This window comes from Physella acuta, unplaced genomic scaffold (assembly GCF_028476545.2).
Source record: "Physella acuta isolate Inbredline_101_S28 unplaced genomic scaffold, ASM2847654v3 ptg000325l, whole genome shotgun sequence".
Lineage (NCBI taxonomy): Eukaryota > Metazoa > Mollusca > Gastropoda > Physidae > Physella > Physella acuta.
The window spans coordinates 581,231-599,783 of NW_026731844.1; the positions used below are offsets into that span (position 1 = coordinate 581,231).

At 32.1% G+C, this 18,553-nt stretch overlaps 4 protein-coding genes across 4 annotated transcripts; 2 read left to right on the forward strand and 2 right to left on the reverse strand.

The window, feature by feature from the left end:
• Nucleotides 1-386: 386 nt before the first annotated feature.
• LOC131940698 (beta-1,3-galactosyltransferase 1) lies at nucleotides 387-2,737 on the reverse strand. The gene is made up of 3 exons (XM_059299447.1): nucleotides 2,713-2,737; nucleotides 2,334-2,406; nucleotides 387-1,387 (listed from the first exon to the last, which is right to left on the reverse strand). The coding sequence occupies exon 3, from the start codon at nucleotides 1,367-1,369 to the stop codon at nucleotides 446-448; it is 924 nt and encodes a 307-aa protein (XP_059155430.1). The 5' UTR covers nucleotides 1,370-1,387; nucleotides 2,334-2,406; nucleotides 2,713-2,737; the 3' UTR covers nucleotides 387-445.
• A 538-nt stretch (nucleotides 2,738-3,275) lies between these two features.
• On the forward strand, nucleotides 3,276-7,098 carry LOC131940678 (COMM domain-containing protein 3). The gene is made up of 8 exons (XM_059299409.1): nucleotides 3,276-3,445; nucleotides 4,598-4,709; nucleotides 5,343-5,406; nucleotides 5,884-5,918; nucleotides 6,066-6,126; nucleotides 6,277-6,333; nucleotides 6,720-6,779; nucleotides 6,967-7,098. Exons 1-8 carry the CDS (start codon nucleotides 3,307-3,309, stop codon nucleotides 7,024-7,026), a joined length of 588 nt encoding a protein of 195 aa, XP_059155392.1. The 5' UTR covers nucleotides 3,276-3,306; the 3' UTR covers nucleotides 7,027-7,098.
• Nucleotides 7,099-7,485: 387 nt separating this feature from the next.
• Nucleotides 7,486-11,380, reverse strand: LOC131940679 (uncharacterized). The gene is made up of 4 exons (XM_059299410.1): nucleotides 11,363-11,380; nucleotides 11,080-11,216; nucleotides 8,650-8,871; nucleotides 7,486-8,396 (listed from the first exon to the last, which is right to left on the reverse strand). Exons 2-4 carry the CDS (start codon nucleotides 11,176-11,178, stop codon nucleotides 8,214-8,216), a joined length of 504 nt encoding a protein of 167 aa, XP_059155393.1. The 5' UTR covers nucleotides 11,179-11,216; nucleotides 11,363-11,380; the 3' UTR covers nucleotides 7,486-8,213.
• A 1,425-nt stretch (nucleotides 11,381-12,805) lies between these two features.
• Nucleotides 12,806-17,965, forward strand: LOC131940677 (sperm-associated antigen 6). Its single transcript, XM_059299407.1, has 9 exons — nucleotides 12,806-13,010; nucleotides 14,005-14,267; nucleotides 14,582-14,765; nucleotides 14,855-15,060; nucleotides 15,267-15,440; nucleotides 15,733-15,885; nucleotides 16,025-16,216; nucleotides 16,344-16,606; nucleotides 16,822-17,965. Exons 1-9 carry the CDS (start codon nucleotides 12,989-12,991, stop codon nucleotides 16,889-16,891), a joined length of 1,527 nt encoding a protein of 508 aa, XP_059155390.1. The 5' UTR covers nucleotides 12,806-12,988; the 3' UTR covers nucleotides 16,892-17,965.
• The last annotated feature ends 588 nt before the right edge of the window (nucleotides 17,966-18,553 follow it).

The following is an 18,553-nucleotide window of genomic DNA, read 5'->3' on the forward strand; positions in this document are numbered from 1 at the left end:
TAATTGAATGTAGTGAAATTGAGAGTCAAAGTCTCTAAACCCTAAACACATGTATATTATTATTTATTTTATTATGTTCATACTAGATCTATATTTGTTTTGTGAATTGAATATGATCTGTAGTATTTGTTTATGTTAATTGAAAATTATCTGTTGTATAAAATGAATTAATTTTAATTAGGTTGAATTGAAAATGTAAATGATCAAAGAAAAAGAATATGTTGGGGTTTTTTTTAATTAATTTCACCTTTTTTTTTATTTTTCCAAGATTGCTTGTTTGTTTTTTTCAATGAAAATTTATAAATTTAAAAAAAATGTGTTTCTGAATGTGGAACATACAATTACAATTTTGCTGTGATATCGCACCTGAAACTAATCAAAATATATTTCATCTTATCATGAAATTAATTCAGGAAAAGTTCATACATTCACTGAGTGTAAACTTTCACACCATATCAATTCCAGCATGCTCGTACATGAAGCGGACATCAAAAAACACTGGAATGTTTGCTCTGTGAGCACAGATTCCAGTTATATACACATCTTCAAGCCAAAATAACTTTGTTCTCAAAGTTATTTCATAAAGTACTTTAGCTGTTTCTATAGGAAATCCATAGGCCGGTCCATGTACAAACATTGGAAAAAACTCATCCCCAAACTCAGCAAACGATGTGAAATATTTAGACAGCTGATCACGAATAGGGCCTTCCACCAGAAATTTACTGTTTCCCATAATAAAGTGAGGATGATTCGCCTTCTTTTTCATTAGAGCATACAATGTTACATTTGGATCTAGCTCAATGTCATCATCTTTTTTAACAACAAACTTTGCATGAGAGCAAAAGATGTTTGCCCACTTGAGGAAAGCCACAGATTTGAGACTGAGGTTTCTCGAGACATCAATGATTGGCTCCTGTAGCACATCCCTAAATCTCCTGACCTCCAGGTCAATCCTCTTCTGTATGCTGTCCCTTTCAGCCATCCCCAGGATGAAAACAAATGCTACTCCGTCATACTTGTAGAGGAACTGCCTGCCTCTGTTCCTCTGCCAGAAGTTGACAGGGGAGGAAACAACCCCAACCAACAGATTCACTGTTTTGTTGTAGCATATTCTGAACGGGCTGTGAATATATTTGAAATCGTGCGGGTTTATAATTGGTTCTTTCAGCACGTCAAACGAGACGTCACTGGCCGGCTGCAACAACCCTACCAAATTGAGTTCGATTTCACCAGCGTCCGTTAGGTGAAGTCCTTTGACGGTCTTGCGGCGAGGCTGATTGTGTAGGTGGAGGATAACGAATCCGTTGAACACGGCTAGACTTGCTATAGCTAGAAAAGCAAGTCGGATGTTTGATTTTATGTGAAGCATCTACATGGAGCTAGTAATCTGTTTGAAATGGAAAAAAATAAAAATTGACATTTACGGTGAGGTCTAATGGAAGAGCGTTCAACTGCTAACCCGAAAGTTTCGAGTTCACACGACTCTGATGGGTATCTGACTCACGTCAGGGAAAGTAAAGACGGCTGGGCATGGTGCTGACCACACACGGTTCATATTTCGAGGTCACCGAAACACATGAAGTCTATTTCAAATTGCCCATCACAAACCTCGAATTAAGGCTGAAGTGTTAAAATGCCGTTATCGGCCATTTCCGCTAGTTTTTATGTTTGTGCTGACATCGATAATGAAAGCGGTACTATGTAGCCTATGTAATAATATATCGTAGTAAAGTTTTTATTTGCAATTTTGTATCAGTATCAGTTAGATAGCCCGCTTAGACAGATCCAGATCTAAAGCCCTTTATAGGGCCGTACAAAGTGTGATACAATATGTACAATAATAATTATGGCAGTTTTCAATAAAACCATCGATTTTTAAAAGATGCAGTCGTTAAAGATTTTTTTTTCCAGATAAACTCTACTTCATATATACACAATCAACCCGCGCCGGTATACGTGGCGTTGACACGATTTGTGACGCTTGTGTGTCATGACTTCAAGGGTTTCGTGATATAGACATATCGAGATACCAATACAACGTGTTATCTCGCTCTGGCAAATTTTATTACTAAGTTTATTATTATGTTTTATTACTATGTTTATCGTAACTTATGTTTACAAAACTCAACAAACATTACCGGATAATTTCCGACGCTAAACTTAAGTTTACCAAAATCTAATAAAAAATCAATGGAGTCGGGTGTGTGTCTTGACCGTCGTCGAACCCCTGAGACTCATCGAATCCTGGGGTTCGATAGAACCCGGTTTAAGAACCACTGGTCTAGATTTAGCTACTTGTTCTACACGGATATTTTCTAAAACAATGAACTTACTTAGATTCTCGATCTAATTTTAACACAACTGGTGCCTTGCCTTCTTGACTGGTATAAGTTTACACCTTATCTACTTCAGGAAGTTAATGAACAATGAAAACGCACTGTTTTGCACATTATCGCCAAAGGTTAATACTAACTTAATACACATGCGCTTAACTTTTAATTTTAAAGTGCGCTTTCTGTCACCCTTTAGTGCCCTTTACAAAAAAAAAAAAAAAAAAAAAAAAAAAAAAAACCAATGGGACTGCGTGGTCGGGTGGCGAGCGCACTGCTTTTTGTAAAAAAAATTGTCGAGTTCGGATCCGTGGCTTGAGTCCGTATGAGCTTTATTTGCCGTGATAACATTAATATTTAATATGAACTCTGTCATATGTACCGGGTAAAACCAGTAAAATAGCTACTCGCAAATCGCCATTCAGCATACTTCTGAAAATTCGAGCAAAACTTGTCAAAAAAAGCCTTACACAATAGATTTATTGATCAGTAGGCTATTCGTTACAATTTACAAATAAATGATTCCAAACGTGCAATAACTGCCAACATTCATTTTAAAAATGCCAAGTTAAAGTAATGTAACATTCCAGTTCTGATTCTCTCTTTTCCTCCTACCCCCGAGAAAAAAGACACAAAAAGGTGCAGACAATTTCTTTCGGCTGGATAGGATGGAGCACTGCCCCCGGAGCGTGTCCATCGCTCCCTCCCCCCCCCCCCCCAACTCACGGATGAAATAGATTTTTAAAATCCATGTTGAATATCAATATTTGTAATTCCATGCTAAATTTGTATTACTATGATACGCCTTTAAACACATAATGACAAAATTAATTAAACCACATTCAACATTTCTGACGCAAAATGATTTTCCATCGTGTCTTTTAGTGCATACAGAAGTAAACACAGATAAGTTATAAATAAAACTGTCATGTGACTTGTCCCGCCTACCTCCTACTTCCGTCTACTACTAATAGTAATGGAGCTTGGAAGTAGTGTATTAGAAAATATTGCGGTCGCTGGAGATTCTAGTCACGTCCCTGATAAATTATTTGTCCCTCTAGTCACAGCTGCTTGTCAGGGTGTGCTTTACGATGAATACAGAAATGCTGTCGCAGGTTTATAAATTTATATAACTTTTACTTTACTTTAAACTTTTGATTCCATAACCTTAGCGAACGGAACATTAAAAATAAAAAAAAAATTAAATTAAAAAAAATTGAGTCAGTCTGAGTATTAAAGTAATTAATAATTAAAATAAACTACTAGCTAGTACCAGATCTACTAACTGAACTGTAACTAACTACTAACTTATTACTACTAGACTATGTCATGAGTCATTAACTAATAGAGGACTACTAGCTAAACTACTAAGCTCAAATTACTGAAATTAGGGCCTACTTAAAATTTAATAAATAAGATGTTTTTGTTTTGCATTTGTTGACATTCGACAGGACTCTGAACACATAACAGTTATTGTAGAATGTACAAATAAACAGTTCTCAAGTTAGTACAAGCCTGGGGGAAGTGTGGGATCTGATTTTTTAAATAATTAACTAACCCTCACCATATCCCCTGATTTACCAGCCTGTCTGTACATTGTGGGTGGAATTTAGCTGTAATACAGCCTGTATACATTTATGATTTATATAGTGAAAAATAATTGATACGTTTTATACAAAACCAATAAAAGTGTTGACGCGTATTGTTGAATGTGTCTATTAGTATTACTATTATAGTAGTACAAGCCTACCCGCGGCATATCATACGTCGCTATTTAGTTTTTTATTTTCTACTTTTCAGTAACACTACTCTCCATCTAACACCCCCCCCCCCCCCCCGCAGACGTCTGTGATGAAAGTTTACAGGCGACAATGAAAAGATCAAGCGGAACTTTTTATTACCTCCCCTTAGTTGCAAATCCTTTAAAAACTAAATTATCTGCCCCTAATAGCTGTCACTAATTTGACCCGGCTTTACGATTGTAAACATTTGGCGTGAACCACAGCTTGATCTTTTCACCAGAGAGCGAGGGAGGGGGTGGGAGGTGGGTTAGATAGTCAGCTTGCGTAGTGGTGTTCATCAAGAAAATTATTTATGACTTATTTACACTTACTTACTTTTAGTGTAGCTCAAGTTAGACTGAATAAAATGTCTTATAATCTTGTATTAAAAATGTTCACCTCAGGTGACCTGACATGAAATTTCAACTACTTAGCGTGTCCTGGTTCCAGAATGTTTTAACCTATGATCTTTGTTTATGATTTCAGAAAACCCAGCATTCAAAGATATTAATGCAGCAAGTTTAAAAGCTGCTTATAGTGGCTTAGTTACATTGGCTATTGAGGCTGCAAAATGTGATAGTAATGAACAAAATTTAAGGTTTGTCTCTGGTATTTGTATAAAATTCAGTCACTAGATTTTAAATGTTTTTTTTTAGTAATAAATGAAATGTTAAATATTCCCATGTTAAATTAAAACTGTGTAGCTTGTTTGGTTTGCTTTATGGGAGAAAAGGTAAAAAAAAATCTGGATTTTTTTCAATCTAATTAGATTTTAATATTTATAACATCTGAACAGTCAGTGAACAGTTTCTGTAACAGAAATGCAGAAGAATGTGTACAATTTTTAAAGTAGTTTTAAAAGTATCTTTATTGATTACCAAAACTAGGCAGCTTTTTTAAGTTTTTAAAAATCTGTTTACTTTTTTATGTTTGGTTCAAAACATTAGCAATTTTTAAATTTTTTTTTGGATCCATCCATTTTTTTCATGTTTATCTCATTTTGATTAGAATTATGTTGGTAATAAGCTTATTATTTTTAAAAATATTTTAAAAGTTTTTCATTTTTTTATGGTTTTCATGTTAACTAAAACAATTTTCTAAATCTTTTTGTGTGTTTAGTACATACTTTGTTGTGCCAAAGATGGTTAAAGATTTTAAAGACATTAGATGTTAGATTTTTTTAAAAAATTCATGTTTTTGTAATACTGATGGGCTGTTTGGCTATCTACAGCACTACTCTGGAAGAATGCAAATATACATCTGATAGAATCAACGACTTCAACAAAATATTTTTAGTAAGTAGAAATATAATAAAGTTACATACAAATTTAATATGGTTTATATATTATTTTACCTTAATATTGTTAACTTTCTCCCTCATTAGCATAGTGTACACCAAAATTCTGTACTTGATCTACCAAATAAACTAATGATTAGATTGTCTTTAGATATTTTGGTTTCTATTTCAATTAATTTCAAGACAGGTGCAGTACATACACTATCTTACTGTTCTTTGAATTTAATAAACAGTTAAGAACAAATAATAAACTTAAAGCCTCACAAAGTTATAAAACTAATGTTGGTAAAAAAATTAACCGCTTAAAAAAAACCACCCAATATTTTGTAAAGATTACAATAGCCTACAATTTTCCTCCATGCATTTTATTTTATAACGTGTTTTAATAATTTGTAGATGTTTTAATGTCAATTAGCATTTGTTGACTAATCATTTAAAAAGCTGAGTTTAAGACTCTGATAAAACTTTGTTTCAGCCACAAAAATCTCATATACAACTGTTATTAGGAAAGTAAGTATTACTGATTTGTAGCTTTTAGTAGTTGAGCTTAATACTATGCATCCTTGATTCTTTTGTACCGTTTATGTACGGATTAACACAATTGTATATTTGAGTTCATAACAGGTTTAGTAAACAAAAACTTTGTAAACATTTCAGAATAGGATCAAGTTTTCCACATATAGTTGATGTAGATTGGAGATTAGATTACTACATCAAGGTAAATGCTGATGATCAAAAGAATTTCCATGACTTATTACTTTATATACCATTTTATTTTCATTTAAAATTTTGTTCAGTCATAACATGTAATTATTAAATGCATCTTACATTTCTCTGATTTAGTACTCATGTAAAATTTTCTTTTTAGAATAACCACTTAGAAAAGATTGATTCACCAGTATACCTGATATGTCTACACACTGAGGTAATTTAAAAGTTCATATTTTTGTTGTTTTAAAAAAAAAGTTAATAAATGCATATTTTTGTTTAAACTTGGCAAAACTTGTATATAAAAGTTCAAGAGTTTAGTATATCTTGACTAACATTTGTCGCCAGTTTTAATTTGATGGAAACAAAAATTTAAGGTTTGGCTTTTGTCACTGCATGGTATCTAATCTGATTTCTAGACTATCATGCTTAAAGGGTGAATGTTTTATGTCTTGAGTTACACTATCATCCATCAAAATCATAAAAAAGCTCAACATTCTCTCCACCATTCCACTAGTCATTATATTACTTTAATTAATGCAATGTAATAAAAAGCAATAAATTTCCAACCACTAATAATACATATCTCAATAATTCTGCCAGATGCCTGGTGAACCAGAGTTAAAAGAAATTCAGTTTTCTTGTACATTGGAACAACTACAGGTGATTCCTTGATTATTTTGTTGTAATAAGTGATAAAGGTGAAGCTTTCCAGTATAACTTTTGAATTTTAAAAGTTTCTAAACATTTTCACAGACTCCATAAGGACCTAGCTGTTTCTTTAATTTTGTTATTTACCTTTGATGTTAAGCCAACACTACCAATTATTCAATTAATTATTTATGTACAGGACCTGGTTGGAAAATTGAAAGATGCAACTAAATGCATGGAAAAGATTGCTCAAGTATAATTCAATGTGTTGCTCTAAAATTAATCTCCTATGGTTCTATATGTAATAAAAAAAATATAATAAATATTTGTATCTTGATTTTGTTCTTTATTTACTTATTTTAATACTAAAGTTATTATCTATACATGTTATCTAAAGCAGTATTTTATTATGTACCGGTAGGTCAATAAATCCAAAACAATCCATCTTCTTTATAAAACAAGCAAATGACCAGTATTTGTGTTAAATCTAATTATGCTGTTGATTATTTGTTGCATTAAAATGATTAAGTAGTTTACATCTTCCATTAATCTTCTGCTTAAGTATAAAGTTAAAACAAATGCCTAGTTACTGACCCTAATCATCTATTACTTTAATAATTAGTCTGCATTTAATATGATGAGTTGAATCCATATTTGGATGGAATATGGCAAATAAATGCAATTAAAAGATGCTCAAAAATTTAAAAATTCCTAACAATCATATCTGTCAAGTTTAATAATATACAATTTTTACATGGTATACATTTATAGAACAAATTTAATACCAGGCACTAAAAAAAACAACTGGTTAATAAATGCAACAATAACAATTCACCTTAATCAGATAAGCATAATTTCTAAAAATATAAGTTAAAAAGTATGGAGCATACCCTGTAATAAAACTAAAACAACACTTACTAATTACTAAAAAAAATGCATTTTTTATTCTTTTTGCGGTAATGAAAGACATTATTCACAGTTTGAATACTGTTTTTTCAATTATGTACGAGTCTAGGAAAGTCATGGCACAACAGAACATCAACACAATTATTTGGTGCATGATTTGATAGATTTAGTGGATGCTCATTTTTATTGGAACAATAGTTTTCAAAAAATGAATTAACAGTTAAATGACGACAATAACATAACAGCAAACATACATTCAGTATGGTACTTTTCCAAGCTCTGTAATTGAAATATTACAACAAATGTTTTTGAACAAAGAACAAAAGGGAGGGATTTTTTAATGCTTATAACCCTCCTTATTGTATTTAACTAAACATAGGGTAGCCTAATAATCTATGAGTAAGAAAGTAAATTAAAAACCATATTTACATTGATGAACCAATAGGGATTAAGTTTGCACTTGATCATAAATACTCATTACTTTTTTTTTTTTTGCTTTAAATCTTTTTAAAGGAATATTATAGTAAATTTTAAAAGGCTTTAGGATTTAGCAGCTAAACGCTTATGAGAGCCATCACAAAAAGGGCGTTTATTGGACTGTTTACACATACAAAGCCAATACTCCTTAGTTTCTTCCACTTGAAAAGGCATTGGTCTATATCTGATATGATGAGGCCTTGTTGACATAAAATTAGGTGCTTTATGTGAGGAATCACAAAATGGCTGTAGAAAAAGAAAACATTTATGAATTTATGATAGAACTTGTACCTTATTTATTCTAGCAATTGAATTATACCATCTTAATATCTGGTCTAAAAAGTACAAAAATGATATAAAGAACAAGGAAATAAAAATCAAATACCATGAAATTATTATATTACAGAGAATAGATAAATATGAAACAGCCATAAAGTAGGTGGAACTATTCTTTAAAAAATAGTTGAAATGTGGAATCTAATAGAAATGTATGCTGTACCTGAGTTTTACTGTATCCACATGTGCAAAACATGTATTTTTTCCCAGCCTCAAGATCTACTCTCAAAGGCATCCTTTCAAAAACTTTTCCCTTGACTGGCTCTGGTGACAGCATATCAGGGTGATATTTTGTTGGTGTCTCAGGATGAGGCTTTTGTTTCCAAGCAGCATATTTTGGGTCATTAGGATCTTGTTCGTGTTTTTTTAAACTACCTGTTAAAAACTGAAGGGAAAAAAATATCTTGCTTCATTTTAATCACATAAAATACAAAAGTGGGAAAAAGAAATCTAGGACATCTATCTACAGGTTGTGTTGTGAAAACAAGTCTGCAAAAAATGTATTAAGTCAGGGATATAGTAGAGTTTGGGTTAGGGGTGTATTTAATTTTAACAATGTCCAATAATTACACAATAATGGAGGCTTCCTAAAAACGTAGTGTCCATGTGGAAATCTGCAAATTACATTTAAACATCAATATACTGTTTTATAATAAAAAGTTTAGGTAATCTGCTTACAAACTGTATAAATTTGAACAGCAGCGCTTATTTATGAAAACAAAAAAACAACAGCTCAAGAGGTAGTTAAGTCATGATACCAACATTTAAAGATAAATAATCCTGGGTTAAGTTTTTTTCCTTTTTTTTTCTTTGGAAGAAAAGTTGATCTAGCTAGTAGCTACTCCTGCAAGAGTCACTAGATCTAGACTAAACTATTAATTCAAGTTTCGCAATTATACAATTACAACATATAAAGTTATATAAAGATTATTTATTTTATAGGCTAAATGTATAGAGAATAGGGAATCTTACAGTATCAGAATAGCGCCAATTGTTATTCCGGAATGGTATAGCAGTAAAAATATGGCGTAGTCTGTCACACCATTCTGGCATCCACTGGCAGTACTGTAAACCATATCTTATTTAGTGCTTATTTTTTAATACAGAAAATTTAAAAATGAACACCCTTAAAAGTTTGGATAGACTGAATCAAATTGCATGTTAAATAAAATACTGTTTTGCTTATCATTTTGTATTGCTAATTTAACTAGGCCCTAATCATTTTAAAGCGTTTTTATAAATTATTGCTAAGTAGGCCTACTAAACATTGTTCTAGTTGTTTTTACCATTTTTGGTAATCATTTTTACTATTTGTGATTCTAGATCTACTAAGTACTAGATTTAGATCTAACTACTTAACTAGGCCTAAATATTAGTAAGTTACTAACTAACTACAACTAGATCTAGTCATACTGGATTTACCATTAACTAAACTTAAGATGGCTGTTATAGTAAGTAAATGAGATGGTTGCATCTGATGAAAACATCGCTAGTCTTCATTTATTACTGAAAAGTTTTAATTCAATTGTTTAAAAACAGGTAGGCCTACATAAATGAAACTTTGAAACATTTTTGTATTTTTCAATACAGTGTGAATACATAAATCCTCCTCAAAATGTGAAATAATTATTAAAATTTAAGGAGTCACAAATTTTTCACATTACTAGTCGCCGGCGATTTTACGTAGGCCTACCTAAAGTCCTAAAACAATAGATTTTTAGATTAAAGTTCACTTTTGACTAGGTCTAGTCTAGATTCTAGAACCTCTCTATAACTTATAACTATAGCAGTGAGTCTTAGCAGCAGTAGCTTTTACTTTTTAGCGCAATTTCCATTCTGGAGAATTGCGATTATTAACTCGTCATTTCTGGGAATGGATGGATGGATGGATGTCCGCAGCTTTAAGTCGTATCTCCTCCTCAACGAAGCAATATCGAGGACTAGTTCCAAAAGCAAATATGTTAAGCAAGTTCAAGGATGATTGTGGGCCAAAAAAATTCCCGGAATTCCTTCCTGGATTTCCCCGGAAAAGCCAAAAAACCTCGAACAAATGCAGTTTTTGCTCCATATCTCGGCAACCAGACCACTTAGCGACTTTAAACTTTTACCAATCGATTCCTGCCATAATTTAGACCAATATTGCCGAAGAAAGTTTTCAAAAATATCCTTTCGTTCGGTCACAAAAAATTAATTAAGAACATTTAAACTGAGCATCGTGTAGGTTTTTAGCGCAATCGCTGAGATTTGAAAGGATTTTACCATAGCGAATGAGCGGAGGTTCGAAAGGATTTTTACGTAAGCAAAGCGGCGAAGTTCCAAACCAAGCACACCGGCTCAGGCAGTCGCTAGTGAGAGGTAACGTCTACTTGACGCATGTTAATTAAGGAAATTGCGCTTAAATTGTCACTAGACTTTTTATTAACTTGTTTACTCTAGTTCTAAGTTTACAGTTGAGTTTACTCAGTTACTGACTGTCGTCAGTCGTCTCCACTAGCAGAAAAGTACTTTAAACTTTAACTTAACTCTAGATTTTCTACTAATCTAAAAAAAGGTAAAATATTTATAAGGTACAATCTTTTTCGGAATTTCTTACCAGAAATCTGTGAGCATATTGCAAATGAGTGTGCGAATGTAATACTTTTGATCTGAAGATTGTTATGCCCAAGGACCTTAAAGTTAAGGAGGTCGCCATTTTTTTTCTCTTCCAACAAATCAAAATCAGGTCTATCCCTAGGCAAAATAAAAAATATAACTTTTCATGAATTAGATAGATCTAGGAATCTAAGTATTAAAAAAATGTTTTCATAAAAAAACGTTTTAGTAACAAGCTTTTATGTAATAATGCACTAAAAGGTAGAAAATAAATAATACACTACTATTTAAATGTAATAAATAACTATAAAGAAAAGAGTGGGATACTTTAGTATCTATTGGATACCTTTACCACTTTACTGTAGAATCTAGTAAAGGCATATGTTAGGAAGAGACCCACGCTTTTCTTTATAGTTATTTAAATAGTAGTGTATTATTTATTTTCTACCTTTTAGTGCATTATTACATAAAAGCTTGTTATTAAAACGTTTTTGTGAAACTTTTTTTAGTACTTTACATGTTTTATTTACAATAGACTAAAAACCATTGCACAGCTATTGAACGTGATGGCGCGCTTTTGACGTGATGACGCGTGTGGATAGAACTGCCTACTAATTTGGTCAAAAATTTAATTAATTTATAAAAAATTAATCAGGCTACCAATTAAGTCAAATCAAATGTCATGATGTATTGTCTTCATGTCTTCAACCACGTACCAATTACGAACCATATATGTCAGTTAGAAGTGCCTGCAATTTTGTTCGGACGTTTCGATCTAGACAGACAGAGGAAGTGAGTTAAATAAAAGCTTGTAAAATACCAGTGTTTCTTCCAGACTATTTTCTTCGGGGGGTGGGGGGGGGGGTCGCTGTTACAAGTATATATTTTCTATTTAAACTCCATTTTGTTCGGGGGGGGGGGGGGATCGAGGGGGTAGACTTCTTTCGAAGGGTGGGGTGGGGCAGAGCCCCTCCAAAGTGATGCCTGGAAGAAACTCCAATCCAATCACGTAGCAGGGTATTGAATTATACACAATTGTGTATCTACTTAGATCCAGTCTATGCATAACTGTAGCATTTTAGAAAAGATGGCGTCCTTGGCGCAAGCCGCACCAGGCATCGGGTTTGAAAAAGGGCATTACTTTTCCACTTCTTCAAATTTCTTTGTTTCTGTTTACTACAGACATGCGCCCAGAAGCACATCTATCGCTAACCCATACGCCACCTCCCCCCCCCTACCAGGAAGAAATGAAAAATATATATATATATATATAATGTGAAAGGCGTCCATCCGCCCCCCCCCCCTTCCCCCCTAATGTTAAGTGTCCGCCCCCCCCCCCTATCCCCGGAGAAAAATGTCTTACAGAAACAATGTCCGTATGCCAAGAAAAGAATGAATGACTGTTACGCTAATGTGCATATTAGTGTGTGCAGGGGTCGTCCATTAAACGTCATGACTCTTGAAGGGGGGGGGTTAATGTTCTGTGTCTTTGTTTCGTGTTTACTAAACACTTTTTTTTGCGAATTGTAAGAAAAATCGATCAAATATTCAATGTATACAGAGCTCAGTTAATTTAATAATTTTAGGCTAGTCTACTGGCGAAAATTAAATATTATTAAATAAACTATAGATTTGAAATGTTAAAAACGATTTTAAAAAACATTTATCTGATTTTATAGTTAATTAATTCTAATTACATTTAAAACGCTCATAATTTTAATTTTAACAAAATAATTTAAAAATTAGATCTAGATCTAGATCTAGTACCAATCGATTGTGCGGAACTGTAGTTTGCCCGTTCCTATCAGACAGTTGATATTTTTGCTTAGCAACCTGTTTCTTGGCGTCTTGCAGACAACACTAACATTGAAACAAACTGTAGAAACATTGGTGTTATATAGATCTACATCATGAGTAGACAAGTACTACAAGGTTGGTATTAAAAATATCGCACAGTAATAATATTTTTGTGCATCCTGAAGATTATTTTGTAGGCTATTTACTTAAATACTTAATATGCAATCTTTTATTTTAATACTTTACTTTTAAAATAAGATTAGTTAGAAAAAAATACAATTCAATAGTTGGAGTTTAGATACTTAACTCAGTATAGTGTATTGTGTATAGATAGTGAGTATAGTATTAGGGCCTATTTCTTTACTTTTTTTACACATTTTCTCAGAGTTGATTTTTTATAGAGTTTAGAGATAAGTTTTTTAAGGCCTAGATCTTGATCTAAATTAAATTATAATCAATTATAATGAATTAAGGCCTATTATAATAGATCTTGGCCTAATATTTATAGTTACAGTATTATAATTATAGGCCTACTTTATATTAAATAGAATATAGGCCTAATATTATTATATCCTAGATCTGGATAGTGTATTCACTTTAGTAACACTTTAGTTTTACACATAATTACAAATCTAGAGTAATATATTAAAAATAAATAAAGTAATAATAGTAGGCTTGTCGGTATCAACAGTGTTTGCTGTGAAAACATGACCCGAAAACTGCCATTACTTTCTGATACTGGGCACACAGGATTTGGTTTTGCATTGATCTGATAACTTCACTCATAACAAAAGGGCTTAAAGAATAAAGATGGACTTTACTTCAACTGCCAAAAATAATCAGGCAGTTATATGCACATTACAGTGCTTACGGGTTTAGATTTCTGACTATTTAGATCTTTCATTTGGCGTATTTATATAAAACATTGCTTAGAAACATTTTCATATTTATGCAGCACACAATTTTTTGGGGTTAGAGGAGGAAGCCAACACAAAAATATACTTTCTGTATTATTTTTATTCAGTTCAACAACACATACAATTTATATATATCATTCTAGCTAAATTCTGCAAATATTAACAAAATAATAGACTGCAATTAAATCTTTCACTATTTCTTTACTTCACAGTTTTTGAACAGTACCAAAAGTCTCGGACACAGTTTGTCCAGACTGTGGCAGAATTAGCATCAAGGCCACAGAATATAGAAACACTTCAGAATGCAGGAGTCATGTCTCTGTTGCGGCCTCTACTTTTGGATGTTGTGCCCACAATTCAACAAACAGCTGCTCTTGCTTTAGGAAGACTTGCCAATTACAATGATGATTTAGCAGAGGCAGTAGTAAGAGGAGATATTCTTCCCCAGCTTGTGTATTCACTTGCTGAGCAAAATGTAAGTTTAATACAGATTAATGGTATTTTTCAAAGAATAATAGATTGCAAAATAAATCTTGTGAAAATATACTAATTATATAAATTTTTTATTGATAACATATTGTTTCAGCAGATTATATCAGGCTTAAATATCAAATTTAGAGAGTTATTTTAATGGGGTATATATTTTAGTATTGAAAAAATGTAACTGATGATAATATCATTAATAAAAAATGTAAAAAGATGAATAACTCTTTTATATGCTAATATTGTTACATAGTAATAAGTAAATTAAAGCTATTACCAATGTAATACAATTGTTTTTTTTCTTAGCGATTTTACAAAAAGGCAGCAGCCTTTGTTCTGAGAGCAGTTGCGAAACATTCACCACAACTTGCACAGTCCGTTGTTGATTGTGGCGCCTTAGATGCCCTTGTAATTTGTCTTGAAGAATTTGATCCTGGAGTAAAAGAATCTTCAGCCTGGGCTTTAGGGTATATTGCAAGACACAATGCAGGTTGGTAGAACAAAAAAAAGACTGTTAAAATTTTTTTGTTTTGCTTTTTGTTTCCAACAGACTGACCAATTCACAAACATAATTTCCAGAACTAGCTCAAGCCGTAGTTGATGCCGGAGCTGTGCCTTTGCTTGTTTTGTGTATTCAAGAACCAGAGATGTCACTCAAAAGAATAGCCGCATCAGCTCTGAGTGATATATGTAAACACTCTCCAGAACTCGCTCAGACTGTTGTTGATGCTGGAGCCATTGCTCATTTAGCACAAATGATACTGAACCCAGATGCAAAGCTTAAGGTAATTTATGCTTCACATATTACCACATACTAAAATATGGTATGATTTTAGAAAAGAAGCTAAGCTTCATGTATGGAAGGTAAATGGGTTTAATCTTAAGAGTATCTTAAGGATCATATAAGTTTTGATACATTGAGAATTTGTCTGTGTATATTTACAAGCATTTTGAAAGCTTGCGGATGGTATTTCAATGTTATTATCCACAGAGACAAGTTTTTTCTGCTCTTAGCCAAATTGCAAAACACTCAGTTGACCTTGCGGAAATGGTGGTTGAAGCTGAAATATTCCCTGCAGTTCTTACCTGCTTGAAAGACCAAGATGAATATGTTAAGAAGAATGTGGCAACTCTCATAAGAGAAATTGCTAAACATACCCCTGAGGTAAGATGTGATGTAATGCAATGTAAGGATTAGCTAAATTAATTTAACCAATTCATAATATCATTCAGAAGGATCAGTTCAGCCTATTCACTCAAATGATTTAAAATCTCTTGAAAATAATATCCATGCTCATTTTATATATGTAAGTACATTTTAAGCAGTAGACAAGATTTCATTTAGGAAACTAAGTAATTGCAATTTATGTCACAAAAACTACAATTTGAACAAAATTGTAAAATATTGTAAGTACATTATGAAGTACATCATTGATTTTTTTAAAAATAATGTCCAGCTCTCCCAGCTGATTGTGAATGCTGGTGGTGTGGCCGCTGTTGTGGACTATGTGGGAGACTCTAAGAGTAATGTGAGACTACCTGGTATAATGATGCTTGGCTATGTTGCAGCTCACACTGAGAATTTAGCCATGGCTGTGATTGTTTCTAAAGTAAGTTACAGTTAATAATTTTTTTATTGTCTTAATTTAAAGCATGACTGATGGTGATACTGCTAATAAATAACTGAATGTGACTAGAAACATCTGTTATATTGTGGTTGTTATGTTTCTTAAATATGCTTTGTTTAAGGGTGTTGTTCAACTTGCTATTGCACTGTCAGAAGAGAAAGAAGATCACATACAGGCAGCAGCTGCTTGGGCATTAGGGCAGATAGGACGTCACACCCCAGAACATTCAAAGGCAGTTGCAGTGGCTAATGTACTGCCTAAATTGCTGCAATGTTTCCTGAGAACAGATGCTTCTGAAGATTTGCAGACCAAAGTGAGAATGATTTCTTGATAACAGATCAACTTAACATCATTTGTTTTAACTAATTAAAATTTTACATACATAAATCAATTGTCAGAAGAGTTTAACTAGAGAATTGATTTAAAATTGTATTTTTCAGAGCAAGAAAGCATTGAAAAACATTCTTCAAAAGTGTGTCCATCTTCCAGCTCTGGAGCCCCTTCTGCATGACGCCCCTCCAAATATCCTCAAACATGTAGTTGGACAGTTCAGTAAAGTCTTGCCTCATGACTCCAAAGCTCGAAGACTTTTTGTGACTAGTGGCGGCCTAAAGAAAGTCCAGGAAATCAAAGCAGAACCTGGATCCTCACTGGCAGAGTATATCAACACAATAAACAATTGTTATCCAGAAGAAATTGTCAAGTAAGCAGATTTTCATCAAATACATTTTAATAAATTTCCTACTTTGTTGCTACTTTTCATTTTAATAAGAGTTAAATTTTCAATGAAGCGTTTTCATAGTTGTTTTTTTTTAAATATGGTAATCTAGAAGATGATGTTTTTAAATTGTATAAAAGTTGAATAGAGACGTCTATAAGTGATAAATGCCATAATTTACCAATTTTTTGTTTTTACAGATATTACTCCCCTGGATACTCCGACCATTTGCTTGAAAGAGTGGACCAATATGCTCCTCCAAAAGTTTGATCTACCCTCTATTGTTTCTCTATTTAAAAATTCTCATATTGTCAAAGCCTTTGAGGTTTCAAATACAAATGTTGTACAGTTAATGAAATATTTTTAAAAATTAGGTTAAAAAATTACTTTTTATAAGACTAACCTTTTTACACAGATAACATACCAAACTTTTAAACTATCAAATTTATATACATACATTTTTTATTTGAAATTGTTCTAATTATTAATTTATAATTGAACTTAAATTGTTTTTAAGATGCTGTAACATCTTGTGTGTAATAATTTATATGCATGTTAAGCGCTTTTGTTGTAGTCATTAGCATTACATATTTAAAAGATGATGTGCTAATGAATAATAAAAAAACAAGCAGAATAATTTCTATTAAGAATAATAATTTGTAAAAAGAATGTGTACTTATCATATTAGAACTACAAAGCCTTGGTGTATGATTTTGTTAAACCAAATATAAATCTTATGTTCTAAAAGTATATATAGACTGATTGTTGTTAAAATATACACTTTTAAAATTGGAAACTTTACTTTTACCTACGTATTTCTTTATAAATTCCTTTGGCACATATCTAAAGTGTATGATAGTGTCAGTGCCAAATAAATTTATCCTGGATTTTAAATATATGTTTTAAATGCGTTTTGGTTATGACATTTTTTTTTATAACTAGAAGTAAGGTAAAACATTACATTACAGTGGTGACTTTTTTTCAACATGGCATCTGATTGATTGTAATTCTTCAGGCTTCTGAGATTAAGAATGATTTCAACTTTTTGACATATTTCTAAAGTGGAGTGACATAATTTTTAGATTTGACATTTGGCTTCCAAAAATAAATGAGCAAAGTTACTGATTTGAAATCCTGCTTGTTTTTTTCAAAGTTTCTATTTTGTTAATCTGCTAAAATTTTTGCCAAAACTATAATTATTTCACTACACTTTATGTGGAATTTTGAAAAATATTGTGTTCAAAATTAAAGAATATTTTCTAAACTGTTTTCTTTACTTTTAAACTAATTTTTAAGACAAATAATTAGATATAGGATAATAAATAAAGAATTATGTATAGCTCACATTTTGCTTTTGTTTTGTCTTTATAATTTTATTATAAACTAAAAACTTTGGTTCTTAGAGTAAATTAATTTGTATTACAAGAAAATCTTACAAACAAACACACGCTTGAGTTATATTTAAACCAAGCATAGAGCAGCAGGATATGGTCCTATTTGTGTCAACCAGGCTATCATTTCCCCTACTATATCACATCACATGAATTGGATGTTATGGTGGTATTCAGTTACAAATATACTCTCATGCCCAGGTAATGAGCTTTGACTTCAAGCTAGACAAGTGCATGTTCAATCACTAGATCATGCAACTCCTAAACATAGCAGACATACTAATCTTATTTCATTGTCATTATATAAAGTATTGGAACACTAGTAACAAGATACCAGGGTAAAGTCCCTCATTTTCCGGCCCCTTTCTTACACTCATACAATTTAAATTGTTGGGGAAGATGTTGCAATTAAATAATGCATTTACTGATTTTTATATTTTCAGTGATAGTATAGTAAAAGAGGTTTTTTACATAACTTCTAGTACCTGTTGGCAGATGACACAATTTTTAAAAAATGTGTCCAGTTTTGATGTTCTTTGAG

What these genes read in the sequence shown, in the direction of transcription:
- LOC131940698 (XM_059299447.1), bottom strand. Translation starts at nt 1,369, where the DNA reads ATGCTTCACATAAAATCAAACATCCGACTTGCTTTTCTAGCTATAGCA.
- LOC131940678 (XM_059299409.1), top strand. Translation starts at nt 3,307, where the DNA reads ATGGAGCTTGGAAGTAGTGTATTAGAAAATATTGCGGTCGCTGGAGAT. An exon ending in AGTAATGAACAAAATTTAAG is followed by an intron (nt 4,710 to 5,342) that starts GTTTGTCTCTGG and finishes GGCTATCTACAG; the next exon opens with CACTACTCTGGAAGAATGCA. An exon ending in TGATATGTCTACACACTGAG is followed by an intron (nt 6,334 to 6,719) that starts GTAATTTAAAAG and finishes TAATTCTGCCAG; the next exon opens with ATGCCTGGTGAACCAGAGTT.
- LOC131940679 (XM_059299410.1), bottom strand. Translation starts at nt 11,178, where the DNA reads ATGGCGACCTCCTTAACTTTAAGGTCCTTGGGCATAACAATCTTCAGA. An exon ending in AATATGCTCACAGATTTCTG is followed by an intron (nt 8,872 to 11,079) that starts GTAAGAAATTCC and finishes TTTTCCCTTCAG; the next exon opens with TTTTTAACAGGTAGTTTAAA. An exon ending in GTGGATACAGTAAAACTCAG is followed by an intron (nt 8,397 to 8,649) that starts GTACAGCATACA and finishes CTTTTTCTACAG; the next exon opens with CCATTTTGTGATTCCTCACA.
- LOC131940677 (XM_059299407.1), top strand. Translation starts at nt 12,989, where the DNA reads ATGAGTAGACAAGTACTACAAG. An exon ending in TATTGCAAGACACAATGCAG is followed by an intron (nt 14,766 to 14,854) that starts GTTGGTAGAACA and finishes CATAATTTCCAG; the next exon opens with AACTAGCTCAAGCCGTAGTT. An exon ending in TATCCAGAAGAAATTGTCAA is followed by an intron (nt 16,607 to 16,821) that starts GTAAGCAGATTT and finishes TTGTTTTTACAG; the next exon opens with ATATTACTCCCCTGGATACT.